Source organism: Strix uralensis, chromosome 5 (genome assembly GCF_047716275.1).
Source record: "Strix uralensis isolate ZFMK-TIS-50842 chromosome 5, bStrUra1, whole genome shotgun sequence".
Taxonomy (NCBI): domain Eukaryota; kingdom Metazoa; phylum Chordata; class Aves; order Strigiformes; family Strigidae; genus Strix; species Strix uralensis.
The window spans coordinates 692791-718112 of NC_133976.1; the positions used below are offsets into that span (position 1 = coordinate 692791).

General features: G+C 43.3%; 1 protein-coding gene across 7 annotated transcripts in view; it reads right to left on the minus strand.

Annotated features, from left to right (window-relative positions):
* PPP6R2 (protein phosphatase 6 regulatory subunit 2) overlaps nt 1-25322 on the minus strand; it is a 125644-nt gene that overhangs the window by 30558 nt on the left and 69764 nt on the right. For all 7 annotated transcript variants that reach the window (XM_074869578.1, XM_074869583.1, XM_074869582.1 and 4 more), the window contains 14 exons: nt 23564-23629; nt 22118-22230; nt 17174-17287; nt 15835-15961; nt 15180-15332; nt 14260-14463; nt 13540-13604; nt 9973-10088; nt 8320-8405; nt 7906-7986; nt 5921-6018; nt 3371-3428; nt 1885-2012; nt 775-950 (listed from right to left, as the gene is read on the minus strand). In XM_074869578.1, the coding sequence (XP_074725679.1) occupies nt 775-950; nt 1885-2012; nt 3371-3428; nt 5921-6018; nt 7906-7986; nt 8320-8405; nt 9973-10088; nt 13540-13604; nt 14260-14463; nt 15180-15332; nt 15835-15961; nt 17174-17287; nt 22118-22230; nt 23564-23629 (1585 nt within the window). The remainder of the gene's footprint in view (nt 1-774; nt 951-1884; nt 2013-3370; nt 3429-5920; nt 6019-7905; nt 7987-8319; nt 8406-9972; nt 10089-13539; nt 13605-14259; nt 14464-15179; nt 15333-15834; nt 15962-17173; nt 17288-22117; nt 22231-23563; nt 23630-25322) is intronic.

Genomic DNA, 25322 nt, shown 5'->3' on the forward strand with positions numbered 1-25322 from the left:
GAAGGGTAACTGAACTGACGTACACTATCCACGGGTTGCCATTCGTGTTTTTTATAATGGTTCTTCCTAACAAGAACTGAAAACATCTGACACTACCAAATGGGTGTAGAGAGCTGATTTCTGGAATGCATTATGCTCACAGTTACAGTACAAAGACATCCCCTAGAAAAAGAAACATTTTTGAACTGAAAACGCTTGCACCAAACAAGGAATGAACGTTAACATTTTTGTCCCTTTGTTTCAGGCGGCTGAATTTGTTCTGCTGACAACACTGTGTGTCTCGTGAACTTACACAGCACTATTTGCACTGGGATCTGGGAAAACCCCGTCCCTCTGTGGTCTTCCTCCAGGCACTGTAAGAATGGATTTATAACCTGCTACCTAAAACTAGAAAGGCAGCTTGGCAGAAAAGGCAGATACACGGAGTATGAGATACCTGGCAAGGGTCTGCGTAAAATTCTTGTAAGAGAATGTAAGGACTGAATGTCATAACCCTCCACTGCTCCACTGCTCATCAGTATTTGTACTAGAAGAGCCAGTAGTATTGTACTGGTACCTGTGTGGCGCTCTCAGCAGAGCTGCAGCATCACGCTGCTACTCTGAAGAAGCCGGGCAGGGCTCAACCTCACTAACACTTCAAAAATTCCCACTTCCCACCTGCACAGGTGGAATTACAGAATAGCCACAGAAACCTGGCAATTTGCAAACTGCAGTTCTGCAGAGGTGATTACAGATCTCATTTCAAACGGGATGATGCTGTTTTAAACTCTTTACCTTCAGAGGAGTCAGAGTCTTTCTGATCAGAAATATTATTCTTGTTGTTGTTTGCTGAGGAAGGAGGTGGCTGCTGTTCTGTTTCCTCCTCTTCTTCGGAGTCCACGCTGCCATCATGATCTCCATTCTCAAGATCACTTTTTGACGAACTCTCTGAGGTCTGCGATGCTCCAAATCTAAACCACACGACTCGGAATGAGAAAAACCCTCACGGGCAGCCAGTTCACCCCTCACCTGCTTCCTCCCTGCCCCAGGGAGAAAGCACAAACTGTGAGCTGACCGAGAGATGCTGAATGGCTTTTACAGGGCTGATTTCCCCAAAAGACACAGAGCTCAGACAGCAGCAGGCACTCCTCGAGATAGTTCCACTCATGTCCCTACGTGCTTTACCTGTCCAAATACATCTGCAGAGCTGTAATGGGAAATACGCTGCAGTGACATATTCAGGGCTGGAGAGTGACAGGAGCAGACAAAACGGTCGCAAACGAGGGGAGTACCAGGGTGGTATCAATTCTGGGTGTGAGCAGGACGTGCAGTTTATTGATGCAAGGCAAATAACCGTTAAGGTCTTGGCCATCCTTCCTGTCTCATTTGATCACATTCTCAGACTTAGGATTACAGAGGTAACTTTATTTAATAACTAGCTATATCAAAGGGATGAAAAATTGTGATTTGCAATGCCAGAGATGCACCACATGAGGTCACTCGTTCATACAAAACACTATTTTTCTTCTTTTAACGTTTTGAAAAAGAATATTCTGTCTGCTACCCTCAGTCTTACAATTTCAACCTCCTCCTCTCCAAATATGAGGAAAGAAGTTTAAGTTCTATTTCAAACTAAGGGTGGGGGTTTTTTAAATATCTTTGATAATAGACTTAATTAGGTGTTGCATTCCCTCAAATTGGATCTTTGTTTCACATTCAGTACAAACCACCACCTCTTTGCAGGAACGTGACATGGAAAGCCCTCTGCTTTATGCCAGAAAAAGGCCCCACAGCACATAAATAACAAGCAATTAAGCATGCACTTAACTGAAAGGTACAGTTTCATAGCATTTAGTGAAGGGAAAGAAAAAATTTAAAGAAATCAATCTTTTGTTTTCACCTTACCGTGTTCTTGATTTCACTTGGGTTGCATAGCTTATCTCCTTCTCTTCCCAGATATCTTCTTCCTCCTCATTATCATCAAACTGTTGGATCCGCTCATTGCAGCAGGCTTCAAAGAGGGAAGCGTTGGGCTAAAATAATATTAAAAAGAAATCAAATTCCATTGATTCTTTGGAGAGAGAAACAAGAACTTCAGTGACGAGGAGTTGATAGAACAGCATCTGTAGGCAACTACCACCACGAAGGCGGTGGCAGTGCTTTCATGTCACGTCCCGAGCCGTGCAGGAAGCAACGGCCGAGCACTCACAGCAGAGTCTGCTCAGAACCACCCGCCACAGCCCAGGAAAGCAACAGAGCCCTGTCTGAGCCCACGCTGCTGCCAACGCAGCGGGAGGGAACTCATGACTCCCTCTGTACCCCGCACAGGGGCATAAAGCCACCGTGCAAGGGGGCTGGGAACAGCTCCCTTCAGAATACACTTGCCAAGGGACCAGCATGGAACTTCAGAGACTAAAGCGACGCCACGTGCGTGAACTGCCCCGCTCGGACCAACAACCCCCAGCACGGTTTCTTTCAGTGCCTGCGTCCTCCTGACAGAACCACAGGGAGCTTCTAAGCAAACAGGATGACACGTAACTCATGCGCACACCCCTTTTCAAAACACGCAGCCTTCCATTTTGGAAATGAGTTTTCAGGCACCAGTACAGTGAGGTGTCCGTATAAATATACAAATGGTCTGTCTGAGCGTTCTGGGATCCCTCAATTGAAAGACTAAGTGGGGACTGGCAGATGGTGCAAGTCCAAACCAACAGCTGCGTTAGAATTCTACCACACACAAAAACACAGGAAAAAAAACAAGATAAGCATATAGCCAGCTATTGGGGGCTGCAGGCTTAGCTGGCACATTCAAAAAGAAAACAAATTTTCTGTATCTGTAGAGCACAGTCTAGAGCAGCCAGAACAGAGAAGAAAAACTCTTTGTAGTATGGTTTAAGTCAAAAAGAAAGTATTTTAAGACTAAGGAAACCTAAGTCCTCAGTATTGACAACAACAAGCTTTGTCCAGGAGATGAGCCTGGAATCTTTTAGCCACCGTCCAGCTTCTTTGGTAAGTATTGATTTAGGTCCATAAAACAGAAAAGGCAAGACGCAGCGTGGCATTTTAGAACTATTTAGAGGAAACCCAGTCCTCTCTATTTACAGTTTTTCCTAGTCTGGGTATGGGAAGATTATCAAAGTAAAAATAAGGACAACAGATTCACACTGCAGAGAGAGAGAGAGAGAAAGAGTCCTGCAGCATAGAGTCCTACTTCTGAAGGTCCTCACCAAAGCTATAAACTGTAGGGAGATTCTCTGAGGGTACATGTAATGCCCTGAGCTCCTTAATGGAGCTACACGGACACCTTTTCATTGACCAACACAACACACCAAATATTTTTTCTTTCAAAACGACAACGTGACCTTGGCAATATCCCAAAATACCCACTTACACTATCGTCATCTGCATCTATATTGAAGTTAATCTCTGCGATCCTGTCAAAGGGAGCACTGCAAAAAGAAGGGAAAGAAACTTCAGTGATAGCACGGAGTAACAAAGCCTTTTTGCATCCCCAGCACAAGCCCAGAGGACAGCAAACCACCGAGACACTTCATGTGGCCACTCAGTGCCCTTTGTTCCCTGAATATTATGTGCAATGGTTTCCTCTCTTTGAGATGAAAGATTATTTCAGATTTTCAGTTTTAGGTCTGATTCGATACCTGAATGAACAACCTTTGTCATTATCTTGTTGATAAGGTATTTTGGGGCTTCATGGCAACCACAGCAATGTCTGGCTGTTATTTTGCTACTCTCATGGTACCTATGTAGCGTAAAGGCTATCTTCAGTTTTTTCAATGAGTCTCTCCAGCTGGACCAAATCTCATAGAAAAAAAACCAAACTCATAATTAATTAAAAAGAGAAGGAGCTGCACCCAGCTGCTCTGGGATTCCAGTCTTATGTGTTCACCCAGGAATGACACTGGCTTCGCATGGCGGGTACGTCCTGACACACCCGAAGGGACGGCACCTGCCTGTTCTAACATTAACGTGGGGGAATCTTTAGTGCACCAGTGGCTCAACATCCCCAACGCATCATGAAAATACTCCAAAAATCATTCAATAACCCAGTTTGTGATTTAGATCTAAGAGAGTCTCTTGTAAGAACAGCAGAGGGTGCTACAGGTCAACAAACTCCCACCTACTAGTGCAGTTTGGGGTCCATGCAGTACTTTTTCACCATATCTACATATCTTTAAGTTTAAACAGTGTGGTTTTTTGTTTTTTTTAAGATGACTGTTCAGTTAGTAAAAAATACTGTCATGTAAATCACCAGGACATTGAAACACAATTAATACTTCTTAAAATATTCAAATTCCTATTTGCAACAGTTTCCAACAGCTGGAACCCAGACGAGAGGGCACAACCACGCAAAACCGTTTTGTAGCACACCCCTCCTTTTGTAACCACAGAGAAGCCTAGCACACCCCAGTTACAGATTTTGTTGAGTTTCATGTTAATTTTAAAATGGACATCAGTTTCCTTCAGCAGCTCCTCACAGAAGTTAACTCTTCCCCCCCACCCACACACATGAGTTCAGTATTTGCTGCTATCTGATAGAAGTTGAAAGTATGGTTTATTTTTTTAAAAACATGTAGAACTAAACAATCCACGTTCAGCTAAACTCTCATTCGAACCTGGAACTTTTTGGCCTTATTAAAGTTCTGACATCTACAATGGTCAGAAAAAAAGACAGGGAAGCTGGACTCCAAGATCTTTCTCCATGTTAGAAGACAGTACCCAACTATTTGGCAGACACCTCAATGGAGTTCCCAAGACCCTAAGGACCTCACGACTCTCTACTTTGACTCACACTCGAAAGCAAATCTGAAGTAGCCAAATTACTGCCGCATTGTCGTTTCATTTAAGGTATTTCACGGAGCCCACAGTTGCTAAAAATATGGTCCGAGCCGAACCAGCAGAAGAACCCTCAATAAATCAGCCCTGGGGCAGCCGAAGAGTCGGAGTTATGTGGGGTGCCCAGAGCTTTCTGGGCTAAAAGCCTCCTGGCTGCCAGGACATCAGGGTGCTGCAGTCCCCTGCAGAGCAGCCCCAGCATTCGCTGGCCTGCAAGGATCACCCTTGGGTGGCACGTGCAGCCGGTCCTGCCACGGGCCCTCCCTGCCACTCGGGATGAGAAACGATTCTTTTGGTTGAGCTGAACATCGCCACAGGGTGAAAGTGAGTGGGCAAAATCCAGGAGCAGGGAACACATGGGGTGTTGTCCTCCTGGAGCACTGTTCTGTCAGTCAACATATGCTTAATGGCTACAACTTCTGAACCATTATGGACAAGCAGGTTAATTACAGTCCCAGTAACTGCCTCAGTGACAATCTTTAAGGTGAGACGATGAGGTGCAGTTTTAATTAGATTACAGGAGTTCTTCTGTAAAAGCAGCACCAATTCCGGACACTGAATTCAGCAAGTTGCATGACATTAAATCCACCTATATTTGCCTTCTTTGAACTGCTATTTGCTCCTGCCTCATCTATGTTTCCTTTTTCATAAGAGAGAAAATGGCTAAATTTTTCCATGGACTTCATCAGAACACTATTCTTTCTACTCCTAAGTTCAATAAGGACTTAATGCCACTGGAGACTATCTGTATAATCGCCTAGAGTTAGCTTTAATGCTTTGCTTTCTGTGCAATTAAATTTATTCTAGAATATGGCTGGGTAATAATTGTGTGTTTTATTAAAAATGTTTCTCGTCAGAATGAAGAAGTAATTTTCCTTGGTTCTACAACTGTCTTTGGAGATTGGGGTGTACTCCTATAAAAAGAAAAAAAGTCAGCTGCTCTCCAAGCCATTGATCAGTCCTTTGTTTCGAACCAAAGGAGACATACCATGAGCTTCATTTTAAAACCTGAACCAGAAGAAGAAAGATTAGATGCAAAGAGGCTTAAATGCTACACATAAGCCCTCCTGAAGTTGTATAAACTTACTTGATATTGTCATCCTGGTCTGCAAACTCCTCGTCGTTAAAGCCAAACTGATCCACGAAGTTCGCTGTCATCTGCTGGATCTGGTACTCGGAGAAGGCCTGAGCAATGGAACCCAAGAGGAGCTATCATTAACGTGTCCGAAGATACTCAGTTAAGCTGGCTGAAAATACATGTTCTAGAAAAGCATTAATATCACAGAAAACTGTCAAACTTTGAGAAACCACCTTCTCCAACCCCCTTTCTCATCGCAGGATCAGACTTCTGCAAGGCCTGGACAGACGCTTCTCTGATCTGCTCTTAACTTCTTCCAAAGAGAGTTACGAAATTTTTCTAGGAAACCATTTGTTGGCTTCAATATTCTGTTAGAATATTGTATTGGGTTTTTTTCATTTGTTTGTTTTCCCCTGAGGTGATATGAAATTTACCTTCCTGCAACTTAAAACCCACCAAGAAGGTACTTTTCACTCGCTCTAAACCCCTCTTGGAGTACAAGGCCTATGTCTCCATGTCATCTTGTCTTCTCTTGACCAAGTGGACCGAATTCTTTCAACTTTCCTTCCTATGTCATGTTCTACCCCTCTGATGACTCTCATTACTATCCTCTAGCTTACCTTTTGCTAATGCAAATCACTTTTGAAGCTCACTGCCTCCAACTGGACATTCACCGAGGAGAATGGAAAAATTACTAGCCCTGTCTTTGAGACAACGCTCCCACACACCAGGATGTTTGGTTTCCCACAGCAGCTTGGGTCTATTTTCCAGCTTGCGCCCCAAGATAACTGCCCAGATACGCCTTTGGTCACGTTCCTGCCTACTCATCTGTGCCTCATTCTCTATTTATGAGAAAGGTTGCTTCTGCCTCCAAAAAGAATCTCACACTTGCTCCTATGTGTTGCCTTTTTTTTTTTTCAGATCATTTCTCCTGTTTGGCCGATAATTCTGAATACGGGTAGGGAGCCCACTCCAGCTACAGCTGAGAAATTCAAACACGCGTCTCTGCAGCTGCACTTTGTCGTGACTCCACTGTGGGTGATACGAACTACCCGTGTTCCTGACTGAGGAGTTCTGCAGGCTCCTGTCCATATTTCTGTTGATACCTGTCACAACAAAAGACAAAACTTTTTTTTTTTTTTTTTTTACAAAGGCAATGCATTTTCCCTTTTTAATGCACTTTCTAAGTATTGGCTGAGGAAAAGGTATTTGCAATGTCAGCGAAGCCAGTTAATTTGGACAAAAGAATAACTATAAACTTTTTTCAGCTCATTTTTACCTGTTACTAGAGTTCAGATTGAGATTGTCTTTTTACTCCCCACAGGTAGCTTCCTACTAAATACGTTGAAACTCGTATGTTCTGCTAATGCTCTTTATGTTCTTGGCATCAAAAAAGGTTGGAAGAACTTGTATAAATATTTGATCCTGAGAAGCAGCTTCCATATATTTGATGGACCTTTAGCAAACTACCTCAGATTCTGAGGATCCTGAGATCTTTGCTAAATGCAAGTGAACCCTTCATTTCCTCCATTTCTTCCTAAGTCAAGGCTTTTTACTGCTCTTTACTGCTAACAGTTTAGCACGGCTCTTTCAGTTCTGAATGGAAGTTTGCATAGTCCAGCAGGAAGCAGAACTCCTCCATCAGCACCGGCGCTACTACAGGTAGGAGATGCACACTGCCTCGCTGGCTGGCAGATCTACAACCTCAGCACCACCCCGTCCCTTGGCGTGGGGAGAACCAGCAAAAGAGCAAGAAACAGGCAGTGCCGCACAGAAACATGAGGCACATCACGTATCTGGGACTTGCATGAGGTCTGAGCCAGATTTATTCCCAACTGGAGGACACACCATGTAAGTAACTATTCTGGAAAAACACAAAAGAGCTGAACACACTAAGAGAAGAATTTAGGAAGCGGCTCTGTACTAGGACGGACTAAGGGCACATCAGAGACATGAGCTTCCCGGGAATAGTGAAGAGTGTGTTGTCAACTCACCTGCTGGAGAGAAAGTTCATTAGGAAAAGCACTCTCAATGTCTTCATCCTCACTGGAAGAGTGCAGATGGTGAGTGCTCACCTGAAACACAAAAATAAGCACAAGTGAAAGCTAAGAGAGCTCAAATACTTTTGTTCCACACATACAATCAAAGACCAGACTCCTCAGAAGGCAGAAACTGTCCCAAGGGTAACACAGAAATGGGGACTAGAGTGTACCAACATGTATCAGAGGTGCTGCTGCTTGAAGAACTACTATGGAACATGCTTTCTACAAACACTCTGCCCTTGTAAGCTTACTTCATACAAACAAGCACAAGAAGAAAATACCCCAGCACTGTAACATTTTTTTAGTAAAAGAAAGTCCAGAAGATAACAGACCTATCTGAAATATGCACAATATCACTGTTCTCACCAAATCCACTGTATTTCTCCTGTTTGTTTCCGTCAGCGTCTCTTCTACAAAACTCTCCCATCTCCCTCTACAATCTTCGGGTAGCTCTGTAATAAAAAGGTCACCGGAAAGATTACCACAACTCAGTGAGAAGGGATCAAAGCCAGTCATTCAGCCCCACGGGAAGTTTTTGAGCAGACACATACACCTGCACATGAGCTAAGTACTGCATGCGTTATGTGAGCGCTCTGCAAAGGGAATTACATTTTACTTGTGATTTTCTAAAAATGGTTAATTCTGCAGAGAAAGGAGCGTCTTTCATTAGGCCAACCAGTAAGATATTACTGGTCTTAACAATCTTAACTCGCTTGTGGAATTACAGTTGGCTAAAGATACAAGACTTCCACTACAACTTTCAGAAAACCAGCATACTTGTGACTTTCGTTCTACTTTTTTTTCCCCTTTTCTTTCATGGTGATTGTGGAGGGTTGACCCCAGCCAGCAAGCAAGCACCCACCCAGCTGCTCGCTCACTCCACCCCACAGCAGGATGGGGGAGAGAACTGGAAGACCAAAAGCAAGAAAAACTCACAGGTTGAGATGAAGAAAGTTTAATAAGTGGAGAAAAGAGGGGGAAAAAAAAAACCCAAACCAAGCGATGCTCAGCCAGTCTGAGCAGGAGCCACCTCGCACAGACTGTCCCCCCAGTCCTACTGCTGCGTTCGTGCCATGGAACTGCTGTCCTGGCTGTGTCCCCTCCCAGCCTCTTGTCCACCCCCCGTCTACTTGCTATGGGGGCAGAGTGGATGAAAGAGGAAGCCTTGGGGCTGTGCAAGCGCTGCTCGGCCAGAGCTAAACCAGTGCTGTGGTATCAACAGCGTTTTAGTCACAGATCCGAAACACAGCACTGCGTGGTTGCTACGAATCAAGTTATCTCCATCCCAGCCAGACCCAGTCCAGTGAAACAACAGAAATAACCAGGACTTGTGAAACTTGCAGTTTTTACTAAAATATTTATAATTTCTCAATTTTAATGTAGACATGACAACACACCAAGTGACCTACCACCATTTGATACGCTCATTAAAAGCCAAAAATGGAAACGCAAGTTGTATTTGTGCTCCTTGTTTCGCTTAACAGATGCAGATGGAAAATCTTATTTCCTCTCACACAAAAATGTCAGATAGAACTAGCTCTCAAAATAAAGTCCAATGAAGATACGATGGACAAAGCCTGGCAACATGAATATCTCCGACAAAGCGGAGATGTGGGGCCTCTGTGATCATTTATTCTGGTGTCTCTCTTCCTCTCAGACAGGTGTAAGAATAAGGAAGTACAGAAACACCACGTACAAACACCACCCTAGAATGCTGTAAATAAGCACTATAAATGCACAGATAAATCCAGCAGAAAAGCAGCATTCTTTAGCACAAAAAGGATACCTTCAGTCTCTGGTTGCAAAAACAGCTCCAACAATTTCAATGTAATTGTATGAAAACAAAGAGCAACCAAATTTGGTCTAGACATTTTTTTAAGTTATGGGAAATTGTGGTATTTAACTGGAAATTCTTTTCATTACAAAAGGGACCCTCACGCAATAGAAGTCTTTCCAAAAGGCCTGCAAGGGTTATTTAATCATGGGGAAAAAAAAGGGAATGGAGAAAGGAGCTTGTACCTTTAATGAACTCACTAATTTGAGTCTGCATGGGGCCCTTCTCCATGTTCTGCACCACAGCGTTGGCTATCCGCGTGAGGTGGCCCATGTTGCCTCGCCTCATTCCACCTTCTGCCCTGGAGAGAGAAAACAGCCAGTAGCAACACAAGGAGGCCCCGGGAATCCCCGGGTCACTGTCAGAAGCCCCCCGCAGCCCAGCCACACCGAGCTCCCCAGTGCCGCAGCGCTCTGACCCGCGGGGCCAGGCCGGCAGAGGCTCGGCAGGAATGCCCTCTGCTCACGCAGGCAGGGCACGGGACAAAGGAACCTGCCTGCACTCCTTCACATCTTGAGAGGGAAGAGATCCCTCACCCAGCTCAGAAGATGCTAGATAAAATTTAAGCCAGTTACAAAGAGGAAGCTAATTGGGTACATTGAAACACCACTGCAGAAATAAATAATCTGATTATTATTTCCACTAAAGAAGACTCATAGCAGTAAGAATTTACATCACTACTACTGAAAAAGCTCTGGAGTTTTACTTGCAATTGAAGTATTAAGCAGATGAATTCAAGAGAACAAAAGACACTAATCTACAACCATTAGATTTCCCCCTTACAAAAAAACTATAAGCAGCTAACACTAAGTCTAAGTCGCTTTTCTTTGAATTTTCATTGGTTCCCCTTCACTGGGTAGTAAAGAAGCAATCTAAAAATCAGGGGATGAAAAGCCTGAAATAATTCTGCTTTCCACGGTATCCAAAGAAGGACTGATGAGATTTGGGAAGAAAGATGTAAACCCTAGTGGCAGATTCCTGTAAGAAATTTCATAGCACCAAGTTTAGAAACAGCATTTCTGCCTTTAAACTGGCAGGTTCTGAAAAGAAGCCCAGAACTCTGACATACAGTGCTCTTATGCACTGCAACATAATGCACATTAAAGTATCCCAAATCCTGAAGTTAAATTCAGAAATTGCTATTTCTTGATGCAGCACAAGGCGTGTGCAAGGTTGATTCAAGCCACCACAAATAAAATTGGTGGGTCAGAATCAAACTAAACAAAAATAAATCCCTCATGGGGGATGACAAGACGCTTCCACCTCACATTACTGAGTCTCCAGCTGTAAAACAAAGGTTTCTCTCTGAGATCCTACCAGAGGCAACACATAATAAAGACTTTCATTTTTCCTTGGGAGAGAGGAAGACACTAAAACCAGCAGAGTTCCTCACAGGTGGCACGCTGGGCTCCTCGAAATTCTCCCTGCCCTTGCTCGGGGGGTTGCGAGCAGCAGCCAGCGCTGACGGGCCGGTACAGCAAAGCCAGCAGACAGCATCAGCTCCTCTGATCACAGGCAGTTACAACTACATTTTAAGCTTTTTTTTTTTTGTTTTATGACCACCACACCCCTTGAAAGGTGTAATCATCCCCTCCTGAATCTCTAAAAAGAATAAGTTTGTACTGAAATTACCTCAGGCTTTCCCTAATATCAGAGCTGAAGATCTGCAGGTGAGGGGAGGACTAGATGGTTTGGGAAACAAACCCCATCGTACCCCTCCACATGTTCCTGTACCAAAATCCAGAGTCCAAAGCCAAGACAAACTCTATCTGTAGATATGCCCTGTAATAAGGCCAGCACTCAAGCCCCAAACTCAGCGTTTAGAGCTGTCCAGAGAAAACCAATCCCTGGAAATGAGTTCCCAGTGCTGAGCTCCAACCTTCCACACCCCGGCTCGTGGCCATTTCTTTTCTGCCTCAACTCAAGAAGGGCGCAGAGCCCCAGTGCTTTAAAAAAGGGGGATTGGGGGCTCCGCTGAGCCCCTCGGCTGCACCGGCCTGGCTGCAAGCCCAGGGCCACCTCTCCCGGGTGGAACACGGCGCACCCCCGGGGCCGCGCAGGCACCCCAGCAACAGGTTACAGCAGCACCGCAGGGTGCCCAGCAAAGAGCAGCGCAGGAGCTCGAGGACAAAACCCCGGGGTAGACGGAGTGACGGGACACAGCGCTGTCCTACGGCTCTCCCTAAAAAAGATATGTTTTTCAGCTCAGCCTACTCAAAAATTCAAAGCGTACAGTGATAAAAGCAGCGTACAGCAACACTGCATCTGTCTTCCGGCTGTATGCTCCGGGAGGACCTACACACCACGGTTTCTGAGCTGAGCAGTCCGTAACACACTGCTGGAATGCAGCCAGCAAACACGCAAAATTAACTTTTATTTCAACACTTTCAATTACTCTTTATCAACTACGCCACAACTGGTGGTTACTACATTTCCATGAGTAGGAGGGCACACAAAGATGGGCCCTACAAACTGCTGTTTCCTATAAACTCACATTGATGACCAGACTTACTTTATTTTAAATTCTAATTACCCAGGCAGATCAAATGGACTGCAGTAAAAGAATTATGTGGGTTACCTAGAAGTTAAATTCTAGTAGCTACAAGTCCTTCATCAAGAACATACAGAATAACTAAGAGAACCCAAGGAGATATTCCATGTTCCAACAGGAAAATCTATTCCCACCATTCTTGCTGATGATTTTTAAGAAATTATTCCCAACTTCTCAATTTGGAATCTCTGACACTGGGGCTCCCAGTGCTTGACTCCATCTCCTCACTGAGTGCATACAATAACCTTCATATAAACTCAAGCTTCTCAAAGCACACCACCTGAGATACCTCTCGTTAACACAGTATTTTTTTCTTGCCATTAAAATTCTTTCCAGTGTGGTGACTGGAACTGTTTGACATGAAATATGTATGAGCTCTAGTTCCTACCTAATTTAATTAGGTAAACTCTTAAGCAGCAACTACAGCAACTTCTGTTACCTACAGAACTGTGCACAATGACAGCTGTGCAATGAAACTTTCAGCAAAATTTGTAATCGACAGCCCAAAGGCTTGCAAGAAGGAAAAACCAAAAAAACCCAACCCAACCAAACAAAAAAATCAACCCAAAACCCAACCCACCAATTATACCCTGACAGTAAGCCTAAAATAATTACAGGGGGACTAAGTAGCACTTTGAAGCCATAAAGAGCTCAAAATAGCGAGAGAGGACCAAAACATTTAGATGGACAAAGAAACAGAAGCCTAGATAACACTTTCACTTTGGGATGTCCTAGGTTTTTTTAATTATTTAGTTCTTACAATCATTGCAATCAGCATGCAATCCGAGTGTTTTACAAAGTTAGAACACTAAATGTGGGGCAAATCCAGGGCAAAAATGCTTGCCCACCTCACTTTCCACACAGTTGCTCACTCTAGGGAGAGTATAATTATGCATTTAAAAAAAAAGATAATATGCTGTGTAATTTCCTGAGAAAGCAAGGAAGAAGCATCTTGTGTGTCTGGGTTGAGATGTTATACATATTAAAAAAAAAATAAAAATCACGCTTTCAAATTATACGTCCGTTTGGTGAATTTGTTTTTTAACAGGCAAATAATCCTAATTCCAAATCATGATGAAAATCCAATCATTCTAGACACCATTAAATTGTAAATTATGCAAATAATTGCAAGAATATTTCAAGGCAATATTCTAAATCTGCAGCCCTAGAACAAAGGCCTTCCGAACCCAAAATCCCTTACTGTATTTTGTCATTGGCTTCCCAGGCATCCAATATCCTTTGCACTAGGCAGCATTTCTGGAACAGCTAGAGGAAAAAAAAAAAAAGAGATAGGAAGAACATTTCAGAAGTTTGCCAAAGGAAGACTCATGCCTTAGGAAGTCTGTACTGAACTATAGTTACTTTTGTTCGTTCCTTCACTCCTGCTGAACAAGAACTTAAAGTTCAGCACTTATCTTTCCCAAGAGCTCAAGTTTCTTCTTACACAATTTTTTCTCAGAGGATCCAGGGAAAACAGCAACACCTATAAACACCTTCAGCCTGCTCTGGGGCTTCACATGAGCAGTAATGAAGAACACTGTTGTCGTTTTACAGACACAACAAAGGGTTTTCACCATGAGGGCCACAATGCAGAAGCTAAAATGTAGTTAGCTACTTGTAGTTACTAATTATTTTTTTTGTCCAAAGTTTATATGCATCTTTACTCAAAAAAATTAAACAAAAATGGACTCACAAGCCCATTAAACGAGCTGGGTGGTATGTTTATTTTGTAACTGGATGCTAAACACAAATGTACAAAAGCAAACACACTTCCATCCAGAACTGACAGAACCAAGTTCTATCTAGACACATTTAAATAAGCTTCACGCTCGTGAACAGCTCGTCACACCATTTTCTCATTAATGCATATACAGGCTGAATCAATCAGTCTAAAATTCTCAGGTGACACGGCCAGACTTACATGAGTAACCATGATATTCTCGGTATTGTTTTCTGGAGTCTCCGAGTTCTCTGGGGCCACATTTCCATTCAGCACCTCTTCTTTGCTTTCTAGGTCATTAGTAGTAGTTTTTCCCTCTTGCACAGAGTGTGAGAGAATAGCTGCTATGGACAATTCCACTTGGAAATGCAAAAAGTTATTCCACGTGTATTTAAAAAATAAGTCCTGGGAAAAAATGAGAAGCAAAAATTCACTCTAGATATATCTTACCATTTTTAACAATCAAATGGTATCAGAGCACTGCCCAACTAGTTGTTTAATCAGCAATTCCACCAGAACAATTTCACTTACATGCCTCAGCATCCACTTACGGCCGAATGTGCTGTTTGCTCTGCTCTAACATCTACTTTCCTTTAAACTGAGCACGCTGGAAACACTCTCGTACACAGCTAGGGCTCACAGCACAGACATACTGAAACAAATGTCATCTATTCTGTGGCTGAATTAATCATAAGAAAAATGCTAACTAAATAATTTCTAAGCATAAAAATAGTTTTCTGAAAGCCTGTCCTGGTTACACTGGCAGTTCTCAGAACATGTCCCTGTTCACAGCTCGACAAAAAGATCAGCTCTCAGTATTGGCAGAGCTGATCTGCACAACATACCCAAGCTTTCTCAATAACCAGACTATTCTGCATACTACTAAGCTACTACAGCAATAAATTTGAAGCATGGGGTTCAGTTCAAAATACTAAGCAACTGTATTTGTATTACAAAATCTATTCTACGGATGGATGTTCCCACTTTCAGATTAGGTAGATAACTCTGCCACACATGAGACAATTACCCTGCTCTGAACAGATGGAAGGGAAAGCAAAAACGTTCCCAGGTTAAAGTGATTCCCCCTCTCCCCATCCACAGTGTGACCCTGTACTACTCACAAGTAATAAATCCATGGTACTGAGTCTGCATAGTTCCTGATTAATACTGGGAGTGTTTGTGTGAAGCAGAGCAGCTATTAGACGAGATCCATGAAGACGAGCATTCCCCAGTGGCTCCTCCAAGACACCAATTGTAGTTAGGATTGCTGTTTTCTATCAAAGAAACAGATAATGATTACCTTAACGAAGATGAACACTTCCTCGAGTGTGTTTAGTCAAATCAGCGTGCATATACAACTAGTTCATTTCATAAATATTCTCTGCAGGTAAACTTAAACCATCTTCCCACAGAGAAGGCAGTGTTGTGTGACCACTGTGAGACTTTTACTTCCAAAATTGAAGATTAAAATCAAAATATCCTCCAACTAAAAGTTCCTCTCTCTTTACCCCTTAATCCTCTTTACACAAGTCACCAGTCCCAACCTATCTCCACTTCTTGGTTTTACTCAAACACAACAACTTTCAAAATTCCTACTGCCTAGTCTGTAAGCAGCAGAACTATAAACTTTAAGATTGAATTTTTCTTGAAACGATGTTTGCTTGTTTCAGCACCTGGTGCTTTCAGAAAATATCCAGGAAGGCTGTGTATGAGGAAAGGGGAACCCTGGAATGCAGGGGAGGAGCCCCTGTCCTGAGAAGGGCTGAGATGCCCTACCTTGGGAGGGCTGAGCAGCAGCTGGTGGAAGTCCTTTAGCCGTGGTTCAATACCGTGTAAGATGCTGCTATTGACAGTGTAAGACCTTTCAAATCCCTGAGTGTATGAGTCCATCAGTCCTTCCACCCTGGAAGCAAGAAAAGCACGACAGTCAAGATTCGACAGAATCTTAAAATGGTCTCCAGTCACACCGTCCATGTTGGTCATTTTCTCTTGAAAAATAACTATTAATATGAAAAACAATAATGGCCAGCTACTGAATACATTTACATAACCACATTATATTCATATATAATTTACAAGACGATATTCACACAATCAAAACTGTGAATGGGATAAGTGGGAAGATGGAGAATAAGCTGTCTGCAGAGCCGAAGACAAATTACGGAAGAGCTTCCTGGTTTTTAAAACTTCCCAAACATTTGAAAAGTACATTACATCAGCAAGAGTGAACTATAAACATTTGTTACAACCTGTAAACCTTCCGCAAGTGTTCAAAAAGGTGTACGTAACTGATGAAAACCTTGAGCAGGCATGTAGCTGTGCTCATAATCACACCTCTTCACTGGCGAGCAGTAAACTAAAACTATCGCTACCCCCTTCCAGCAGCAGTCTCACATTGGAACAAAAGAAACACTTTCATTTCAGTCATGAAATGTAATTCCAGGGAGGCAGGAATGGGCCAGATAGGAACCCCTAAGTCTCCAACTCATAAATCTTCAGAGATCCTGGGCACAAGACACAGCAGAATTAGTATCTCAGCTTTTCAGTTTTAACTCTGCACATGATTTTCTAACTAGCAACTTGTTTGCCCAGTGCCATCTTCTGTCCTGCTCTCCAGTACCTCCTCCTGATCTTCCATTAGCTCCTTCACTCTTACGTTCTCCTTTTTTAAAAATTGAGATTTTCGATGACTCCCTTCCTCCCCAGAACTCTCTTTCGCTCTTCTCTCCTCTGTCTCCATAAAAAGAAATAAAAGGCGGATATAATTTTAAAAAACAAAATTCAAACTATACAGCCATATATATACACACGCACACATCATCACACAGCTTACGCGTGATGTATCATTTCCTCCCCCTCTCTGCATACATTCTGCTGTTACAGACGAGACTTTGCGATACACGTGCCAGGAACTGGAAGAGCCCGCAGAAGGGCCCAGTTGCCAACTGGTACAACTGCCGTAAGGTACAGCTACTGCACCAAAAACCAGCTCTTCTTGTACTCATTTCTAGACAGCACTTCACAGCAGGCCAGAAAAAAAAATCCTTTTTGGCCTAAGTAAACTAGATTGGAGTTCCTAAAATTGTTCTTGCTAGGGAAGCAAGTGCTAACTTACCCAGAGCGCCTTGTTTCCAGCAATGTTAGAAGAACTTGTGTCCCATTCACTATGCAATTTTCAGTCTGTTCTCCATCAAACATATTCTTCAGGAGTTGCTCCACACATTCCTGCCTGTTGATCAACACACACATACACAAGCAGTATAAGAATTAGAAGTATTTGGCAGTTCCTTTAACCACAAAATATCAACTACTGGGTCTTCTGGAAAAAAATTGCTGCAATTTTCCTTTTTTTTTTTAAAAAAAAAAAGAATAAAGACCTTCCTCTCTAAAGTCTCATATGATGAGCACGGTTCTACACCAGGTTTCTGAGCTTGCTTACTCATCACTAAGGCAAGACCTGGTTATAGACACGTAGACTCCAACCCAAGTTGTCACTCTCCTTTATCAACAGGATATACCTCTTAGTCATAAACTGGAAGACAACCCAAGTGTTAACTCAGTCAATTTAATTTATTAAAAACAGTAATCAGCTATTAGCTGAGGATCTAAAATTACCCATCAGAATTGCAGAAGATGGACGACAAACAGTGGAAGCTGACCCTTATCATTTGCCAGGGGCACAGTAAGGACTGGAAACAGAGGCCAACGCAAAGTGTAAATAATACGCACGTTTCTACTAGTCTTAGCTATTACCCCCTTGAAGTACTTTAATCAATTCACCATCTCTTTGAGCCCTTGAACCAAGACAAGATGCCTTCCAAACAGCCACAGATTTGGGGCCGGGTGGAAGGATCCCCAAGTGAGGCGTTGAAGACTGCTGGAGTCAGAACGAGTAACGACATTGGTCCTTTCTAGCATTAAAAATTATTCTGACGCGGCCTTAGGATTGAAGAATAATTAGCACAAGGTAACAGCCCACTTTCTTCTCTACTATTTGCCACGCTAAATGAATAATAGATACAAGGAAGATGAGGTTCAGTCTGGCACTGTTACTCATCTACGGTTACTGGACTGCAGCAGTGCCTGCTTCCACCTTTGTACTCAGATTCTTTCCCCATGCTAATTCTGCAGATGTTAATGACAGTTCTCCAAAATCCAGCACTCAGCAAGTGCCGTTCTCGGCTTGCTAAGTCACATGTCCAGCTAAAAACAGGATTACTCAAGTTCACAGTCTAATTTTTACTATTTTCTAACATTTGAAAAAATCTCATTTACATTTGTATAAATAAAATATGAGATAAAAATGTAAAATACATGAATAATGCATGAGATAAAATTATTTTAATAAGTAGCATCTAAATACACTCCATCAGCACAAGAGGCAGAGTCAGGAAAAAGAAGTAACAGTTTACCGTGATTAACTGAATTCACTTTTATTGCATACAGCCAACAGTTACTGAAAAATTAAGATTTGATATTTATTCCGTAACCCTGCTCACAGCTCCTTCTTGTTGCACTAGCTGATTATTAATTCATGATTCATAGATTAAAAAAAAAAGTTATCCAAAGATCAAAAAAAGTTACCAGCAATGCTTGGGAAAACTGGCCAAGAAAAATAATGAGATGTGACCTTCAGTGGAAAGGTAAGTCATGCAAAAAATCACTTTTGTTCAAAATATTTTTTTCTTCTAAGCAGTGAAGTGGCACGGCGACTTTTACAAATGCTTTTTGGAAGTGCAAAAACTTTTATTTGTCGCCTGAAAGTTACAGGTAGTGCTTGAAAACATGCAAAGTGCATCCACAGAGAACACCAGGAAGGTGAGGGAGAGTGAAGGGAGCGGGGAAAGAAGCTAAAGTCCATCTGAGTAAAGTGTGAGCCTAACTTCAAATTGCAGCTTTGTGCAATTCTTTGTATAATGAAATAAACTTGCTTAAATTCTACCACTGGTGTCACGGAGGCTCTCACGAAAGGCGATGGGCAGCAATCTTCTGCCCCACACACAGCAGGGTTCCACATCCCTCTCCAAAACTACTGAGAAAGTCTAAAACTACCAAAGCAGCGTAAAATTACCAAAAAAGTCTGAAAGTATCATGTTCTCCACGGCTCACCACACCCAACCACAACTGTCCTTAAAGGTCTGGGGCTTCCCAGGTGAAATGGCCGAGCTGGAGCCGCCCCTCCAAACTTTCAAGGGCTCAAAGCTGATACAGACGTGATGAGACGCTGGAGGCTCCACCGTCAGGGACACGATCTACACTGAAAATCCAACCTTGTACTACGTAGTAAGGAAGTATTATGGGACAAAAGGCCAGATCTGCCTTGTTTCTGCCGGCGCAGTAAAGGAAATGAGGCCTTTAAGAAAGAGCATTTCCTTGCAGGGGCAGAGTTACACATCGAGCCCGTGGCAGCCGCTGCAACACCTGCGGGGAGGGCGGGTTCTCCGTGCCTGTGCGCAGCGCCAGCCCCCTCCTGCTCTCACCCACACCCGTGGGGTCCCTCCAGCAGACGCCCCGACACTCACGTATGAACTGACAGCTCAGATTCAGGAGAAAATAACAGCAATGTCACAAAAATTAAGAGAGCTCTGGGTCAACAAAAACAGGTAAAAGAGGAATTTTAAGCCCTAGTTACAGATGCCATACTACTCACTGCAAGTCTCTTGTTTCAGCCCTTTTCTGTCAAAATGGCGCCTCTGGGCCTAAAAGAGCCTTTTTTGATTTCAATCTCATGTTGAATCTCCAGTAAATGTTTTTAGGTTTGAAGTAAATGTAGGAAGAGGTAAACATGCTAACATAAATTATTTAAAACTCATTACAAAGAGCAAAGAAACAACGCCAAGGGAATAGAGTAAACATGAAAAATCAACATTTTCTGGTACACAACTCATAGTTAACGTTATCTGGGAAATAACTCCTAACAAAAACACTCTTTGAAAGTTTCTCATCAATATATTCCCTCAGTAATACTAGAGAAGTTAGGTCTGGATTTAAAAAAAAAAAAAAAACAACAAAAAAAACCAAATTTCAAATGAAAAATGACAAAGCACTTACAAACCAAAACAGCTTTTCTACTTTTTCCAGTCAAACCACCAGGCCTAATGAATGACAATAATATGTCTATTTACAAATCTTCTCTGCAAAGTTTATCCATCAGAAGGTAGCAAATGATTAAGCCAATTCGGTATCTGCATCGTGACACGTCGTCTCCAATTAAAGCACTGCACAACGTTTCTGAGATCTGAAGAGAGCTCGTGAGGGTCATGGGTGACAGGGCTCTAGGAAGAAGAATGAGCTGACACTAATGTACTGAGGGATCCCCGGGGACGGTGTCCAGAGAGAGGGGATTTGTCACCATCCAGCCACAAATAAACGGAATAACTCCTTGAATGATCAGGGAGGGCTAGGGAGGCATTTACAGTGTGCAGACTTACTTCTTTCAGAGCTCAACCACATTTGGAGAATAAACCCAGGGAGATGAATGACTCAGAGTCCGGTGAGATGTATCAGGCGGTATCCCAGCATCACCCTATCTCTGAGGAACCGCAGGCAACCCAAGGTTCACGTAAGTTAAGAGCTCTTCAACTGATATTTGACTCAGGAGCCAAAAATAGCATGCCAGAGGACACTCGAGGTGTGTAAGGAGACCTCAGCAAAGCTTTGGAGGCAAGCTGGTAATGCCTCGTGCAAAACAAAGTGCACGGTGACATGCGAGCTACCGCAGTGAGAAACTCCTCCTGTGGCCTCAGCATTTGCTTCCCCATTTTGATCAACAGCAACTTGATTATCTGAAATCCGTCTGTATGGTGCAGCATGTTCACCAGTGGGCAATAAGAACCACTGATTAGCCAAGTATGACTGAATCACAGAATCATTTAGGTTGGAAAAGATCTTTAAGCTCATCAAGTCCAGCTGTAAACCCAGCCCTGCCAAGTCCACCACTAACACATGTCCCCACGCACCACAGCTACGCGTCTTTTAAATACCTCCCGGGATGGTGACTCAACCCCTTCCCTGGGCAGCCTGTTCCAGTGCTTGACAACCCTTTCGGTGAAGAAATTTTTCCTAATAGCCAATCTAAATCTCCAGGGAACACCGTCAATACAGGAATTTTAAGATTTGTCTTTGTGGGATTTCCCTCATAGAATCCCAGAATCATCTGGGTTGGAAAAGCCCTTGAAGATCCTCCAGTCCAACCATGAACCTCACCCTGACCGTTCCCAACTCCACCAGATCCCTCAGCGCTGGGTCAACCCGACTCTTCAACCCCTCCAGGGATGGGGACTCCCCCCCTGCCCTGGGCAGCCCATTCCAACGCCCAACAACCCCTTCTGCAAAGAAATCCTTCCGAAGAGCCAGTCTGACCCTGCCCTGGCGCAGCTTGAGGCCATTCCCTCTTGGCCTGCCGCTGGTTCCTTGGCTCAAGAGACTCATCCCCCCTCTCTGCACCCTCCTTTCAGGCAGTTGCAGAGGGCCAGGAGGTCTCCCCTCAGCCTCCTCTTCTCCACACTAAACCCCCCCAGTTCCCTCAGCCGCTCCCCATCACACCTGTGCTCCACACCCTGCACCAGCTCCGTTGCCCTTCTCTGGACACGCTCGAGTCATTCAATGGCCTTTTTGGAGGGAGGGGCCCAAAACTGAACCCACTCATCGAGGGGCGGCCTCACCAGTGCCGAGCACAGGGGTCAGATCCCTTCCCTGTCCCTGCTGGCCACGCTACTGCTGATACAACTACTTCTCATCTCATCACAGTTCACCTTTCTCCAAGTTCACTACAAGCGTTTTAACACACCCATGAGTATCGCCTCATCTCGAACTACGCTGTGAGCTCTGGGGATCACTAACCCCAATCTCCTGCCTTCATACAGAGCTACGAAACCCAGAAATCTCAATAGAGGCAGTTAAGTGATACTACAGTTTAAAAGCAATATTAAATGGTTGGCACAAATGTCAAGAGTTAAGCAAAGGCTTGACATGCATGGTTTGTGTCTCTAGAGAGCCATCAGTAAGTGACAGTATTAGCAGCAATTACTTTAGCAACAGTCCTCTGACAAGTACTTACGATTCCAGTGCTGTGAGAAGTGGATCAGGCTCAGGTATATCCTGGAGTTGATTGCTCTGGTCTCTGCTCAATCTTATGATATCACACAGGGTCTGGGAAGCATTTGATTGCCTCTGTAAACAATGACATAGAGCACATTTCAGTGCCAATGTCTCTACTTGGCTCACTCTGGCTGCCAGAGAAAATTTAACATAGCTGGGAATGCACGCAACTGAACAAATCAGAATTTTTCAAAAGAAGTGCTACCACGCTCTAGATTATTCATCTGTTAAATACAACATTGATGCGAATTATTAGAAGCATTAACAGATTTTAAAAATCAAAGAGAACATCTTCCTGAACTTAACAACTAAATGCAGTTAAAGATTTCAGAAAATGGGGATTCTTGTTTCATCTTCCTGACCAAGTGTGTTAACTTGCAAATTTCAAATACAAGTATTTCATTCTTACTTCTCGCTACTCAGGAGGTTTTCTGTATGAAGAAAAATAAAAGGCTTTATAAAACCCTTTACAACTTAATTACTATGCATTAAAAGACTTTAAAGTAGTATTTTGATAAATGAATCGTCTTATTCCGGCTATCAATCAAAGGCTCTGTAGCTACTGTATGTGTAAGATCTTACGCTGTAATTAGCGTTCCCCCATAAGACAGCACTGCTGACGGCACACAAATCAGCACGCTCCTTCTCATTTTTTCCCTCAGAAGGGGCAATTTTTGCTGTGATGAGATGTGGGAATCCCAGTGTCGGCGTTAGCGCTACACCAAGAGAAACCCGCGCCGCGCAGTTCGCTTTGCCGCCGGCACTCGCCGGAATCTGTGAACAAGAGCCCCCGTCCCCATCTGAGAGGGGCCAGTGGAGACCAAGACGCTGCCGTGAGCTTCTCCTGCTCGGCAGCAACACCCGAATGTGAAATGGTAGTGTAGGAAACGGGAATCCAGACCCAGAGCTCCTGGCTTGGACGTTTTGTGAAAATTATTGAAAGAAAAAAAAAAAGCACTCATAAAATTTAATACGCAGAGCGTCTTTTTCATGGGCTCAGAGAGCTGCATCTTGTGGATTTTATAACTGAAAATACTTATGTCTAAAAAGAATTGAAAGTTACAGCGAACTGGTTAATTTTACAAGTTTTCCAACAGCCTGTTTCAAATAGCAGGTTCCTGCTTAAAACCAAGAAAGTTACCACTAAGTGTAAATACTGACACAAACTGGGGCAGCAGCAGAATGAACTAAGAAATTGGTAGTAAAATAAGTCAAAACCAGATTAAACATACAACGAAATGTTACGGTATGAGCAACCAGAGGACAGGATGACCACCCACACAGATCATCCCTCATGATCTCCATTCATAAGTCACCCGGGCATTATCAAAGAGACAGGGGGAGTATTCTGGACCTCACAGGACCCGCTACCCACAAAGACAAAACTTAGTCCTGTCATACTCACGTCCTCATCCTGGCTCGAATGGATCAGCTCCACAAGTCTCTGAATAATCTTTGCTTCATTAAGCCACTGGAGGGAAAGGAAGGGGGAAAGAAAATCTTTGTTTGATATCACAGAATTCAGAACAAGAGGATCTTTGAGAAGCTTCGCATAACGCAGGCTCTTCAAGGAGGGAAAGCCCTTCCCTCCTCTTTCATAACCAAAGCCACAGGCAGCACATGAACTCCCCCAGGCACAGAGATGCATTTTAATTTGCATCAGTACGTACACCCTGTCCGTGGAACTAAAAGCCTAAATACCTTTGGAAAACACAGAATAGGTCTGTCATAAACACTATTGTCTGAAGCAGCATTAGCATAATTATCAGCATTTTGTTCTCCTACCATTTCCTATTCTTACGCTCTTACCATTGTTTACACTAAATAATTTCTCAGACTTTGAGATGACATAACAATGCTGCTGCTCTATCTCACCTCCCTGCTCTCTGCCAGCTTCAGACTATTTCCTTTTCCGAGTGCAAGCTACCACTTGCTCTCCCTTTCCTGACCACATGCAAACCAAGATCGCCCTCTGCAAATGATACGTTCCAGTTTCTCCCTTCCCAGCCCCGTCTGCAAGCTCAACTCCTCATTTCCACCCAACCACTTCCACTCAAATTTCTACGGTCTTGATTCCAGGCAAATGGCTGGATGGCTAACATCAATCAAACTAATCAGGCAAATCAGCCAAACTAATGCATTCCCAGTTGCTTTTGAAATGACTGACCAAACGTTAATTAAAAGGAAAAAGCCTCTGGAGGTTTCTGCAATGATATAATCTTCCATCACTCTCCAGATGAGTCATGGAGAAAATGAACAGTCTCCTGCCTTCCACTTCTTTACAAGACGACTCTGTGCGTATCTTCTCCCCTTGAACACTCAATTTTTTGTTATCTATTCACATGACTTCAACTATAATCCTTGCGTTGACTCTCTACCAGCTTTGCTCTGAAAACCCTCGGACAGATCTCATCCTCTCCTCTCCAATGCCACGCTGAGTCTGATGTATGTCTGACTTAAAACAAAAGTTCCACTTCACCATTTTTGGTGACTTTTTCCATGAATAATATTACTGTTTTCCTACTACATCCGAAATATCTGACTTTGTCTCCTTTCTAATATCCCTTATTATCACAAAAATACCAATGCTGTCCCAAAATCTTCCCAGCATACAGCTGGGATACCAAGTATTTCATTCAAGGCCATATTTTCAGATCTGTTTTCTGTAATTTCTTCCTCCTAATATCCCGTTTACCCAGAAGCTGAAAACACTGGGTTCCTGAGACATTTTTCCTCACCAGTGTCTCTACCAACCTCTCTCTTCAGATTCTTTCTCTGGTTTCTAGTTTTCCAGCATCAAAATTAAACTCCTGAACCTCCTTCTCAAGACCACCACAGTAGGGTTGATCACTGCTGGGTCTTAATACCTCAGGTCTTGCCATCTCCATTCCACTAACAAAGCGACTCTCCATTCCCCCTCGGCTTTTAGTCTACAAGCACCTTTTCTCATCTCCCTGTGCTTGGATACGACTCCTGAAACCTTTCTTTCAAATCCTGAGGCTCAGTCTTCCGAGGACAGCTCAGGTAGCTGTCAACTGACAATTCACCAAAACAGCTTCATCAAAATTAATGAAATTCTCCTCACTTGTATCTTCTAAAAACCAGCTGCTCAAATCTATCAATTATGCCTAGTGGCAGTCTCTGTAGCAATAAAATAACCCATC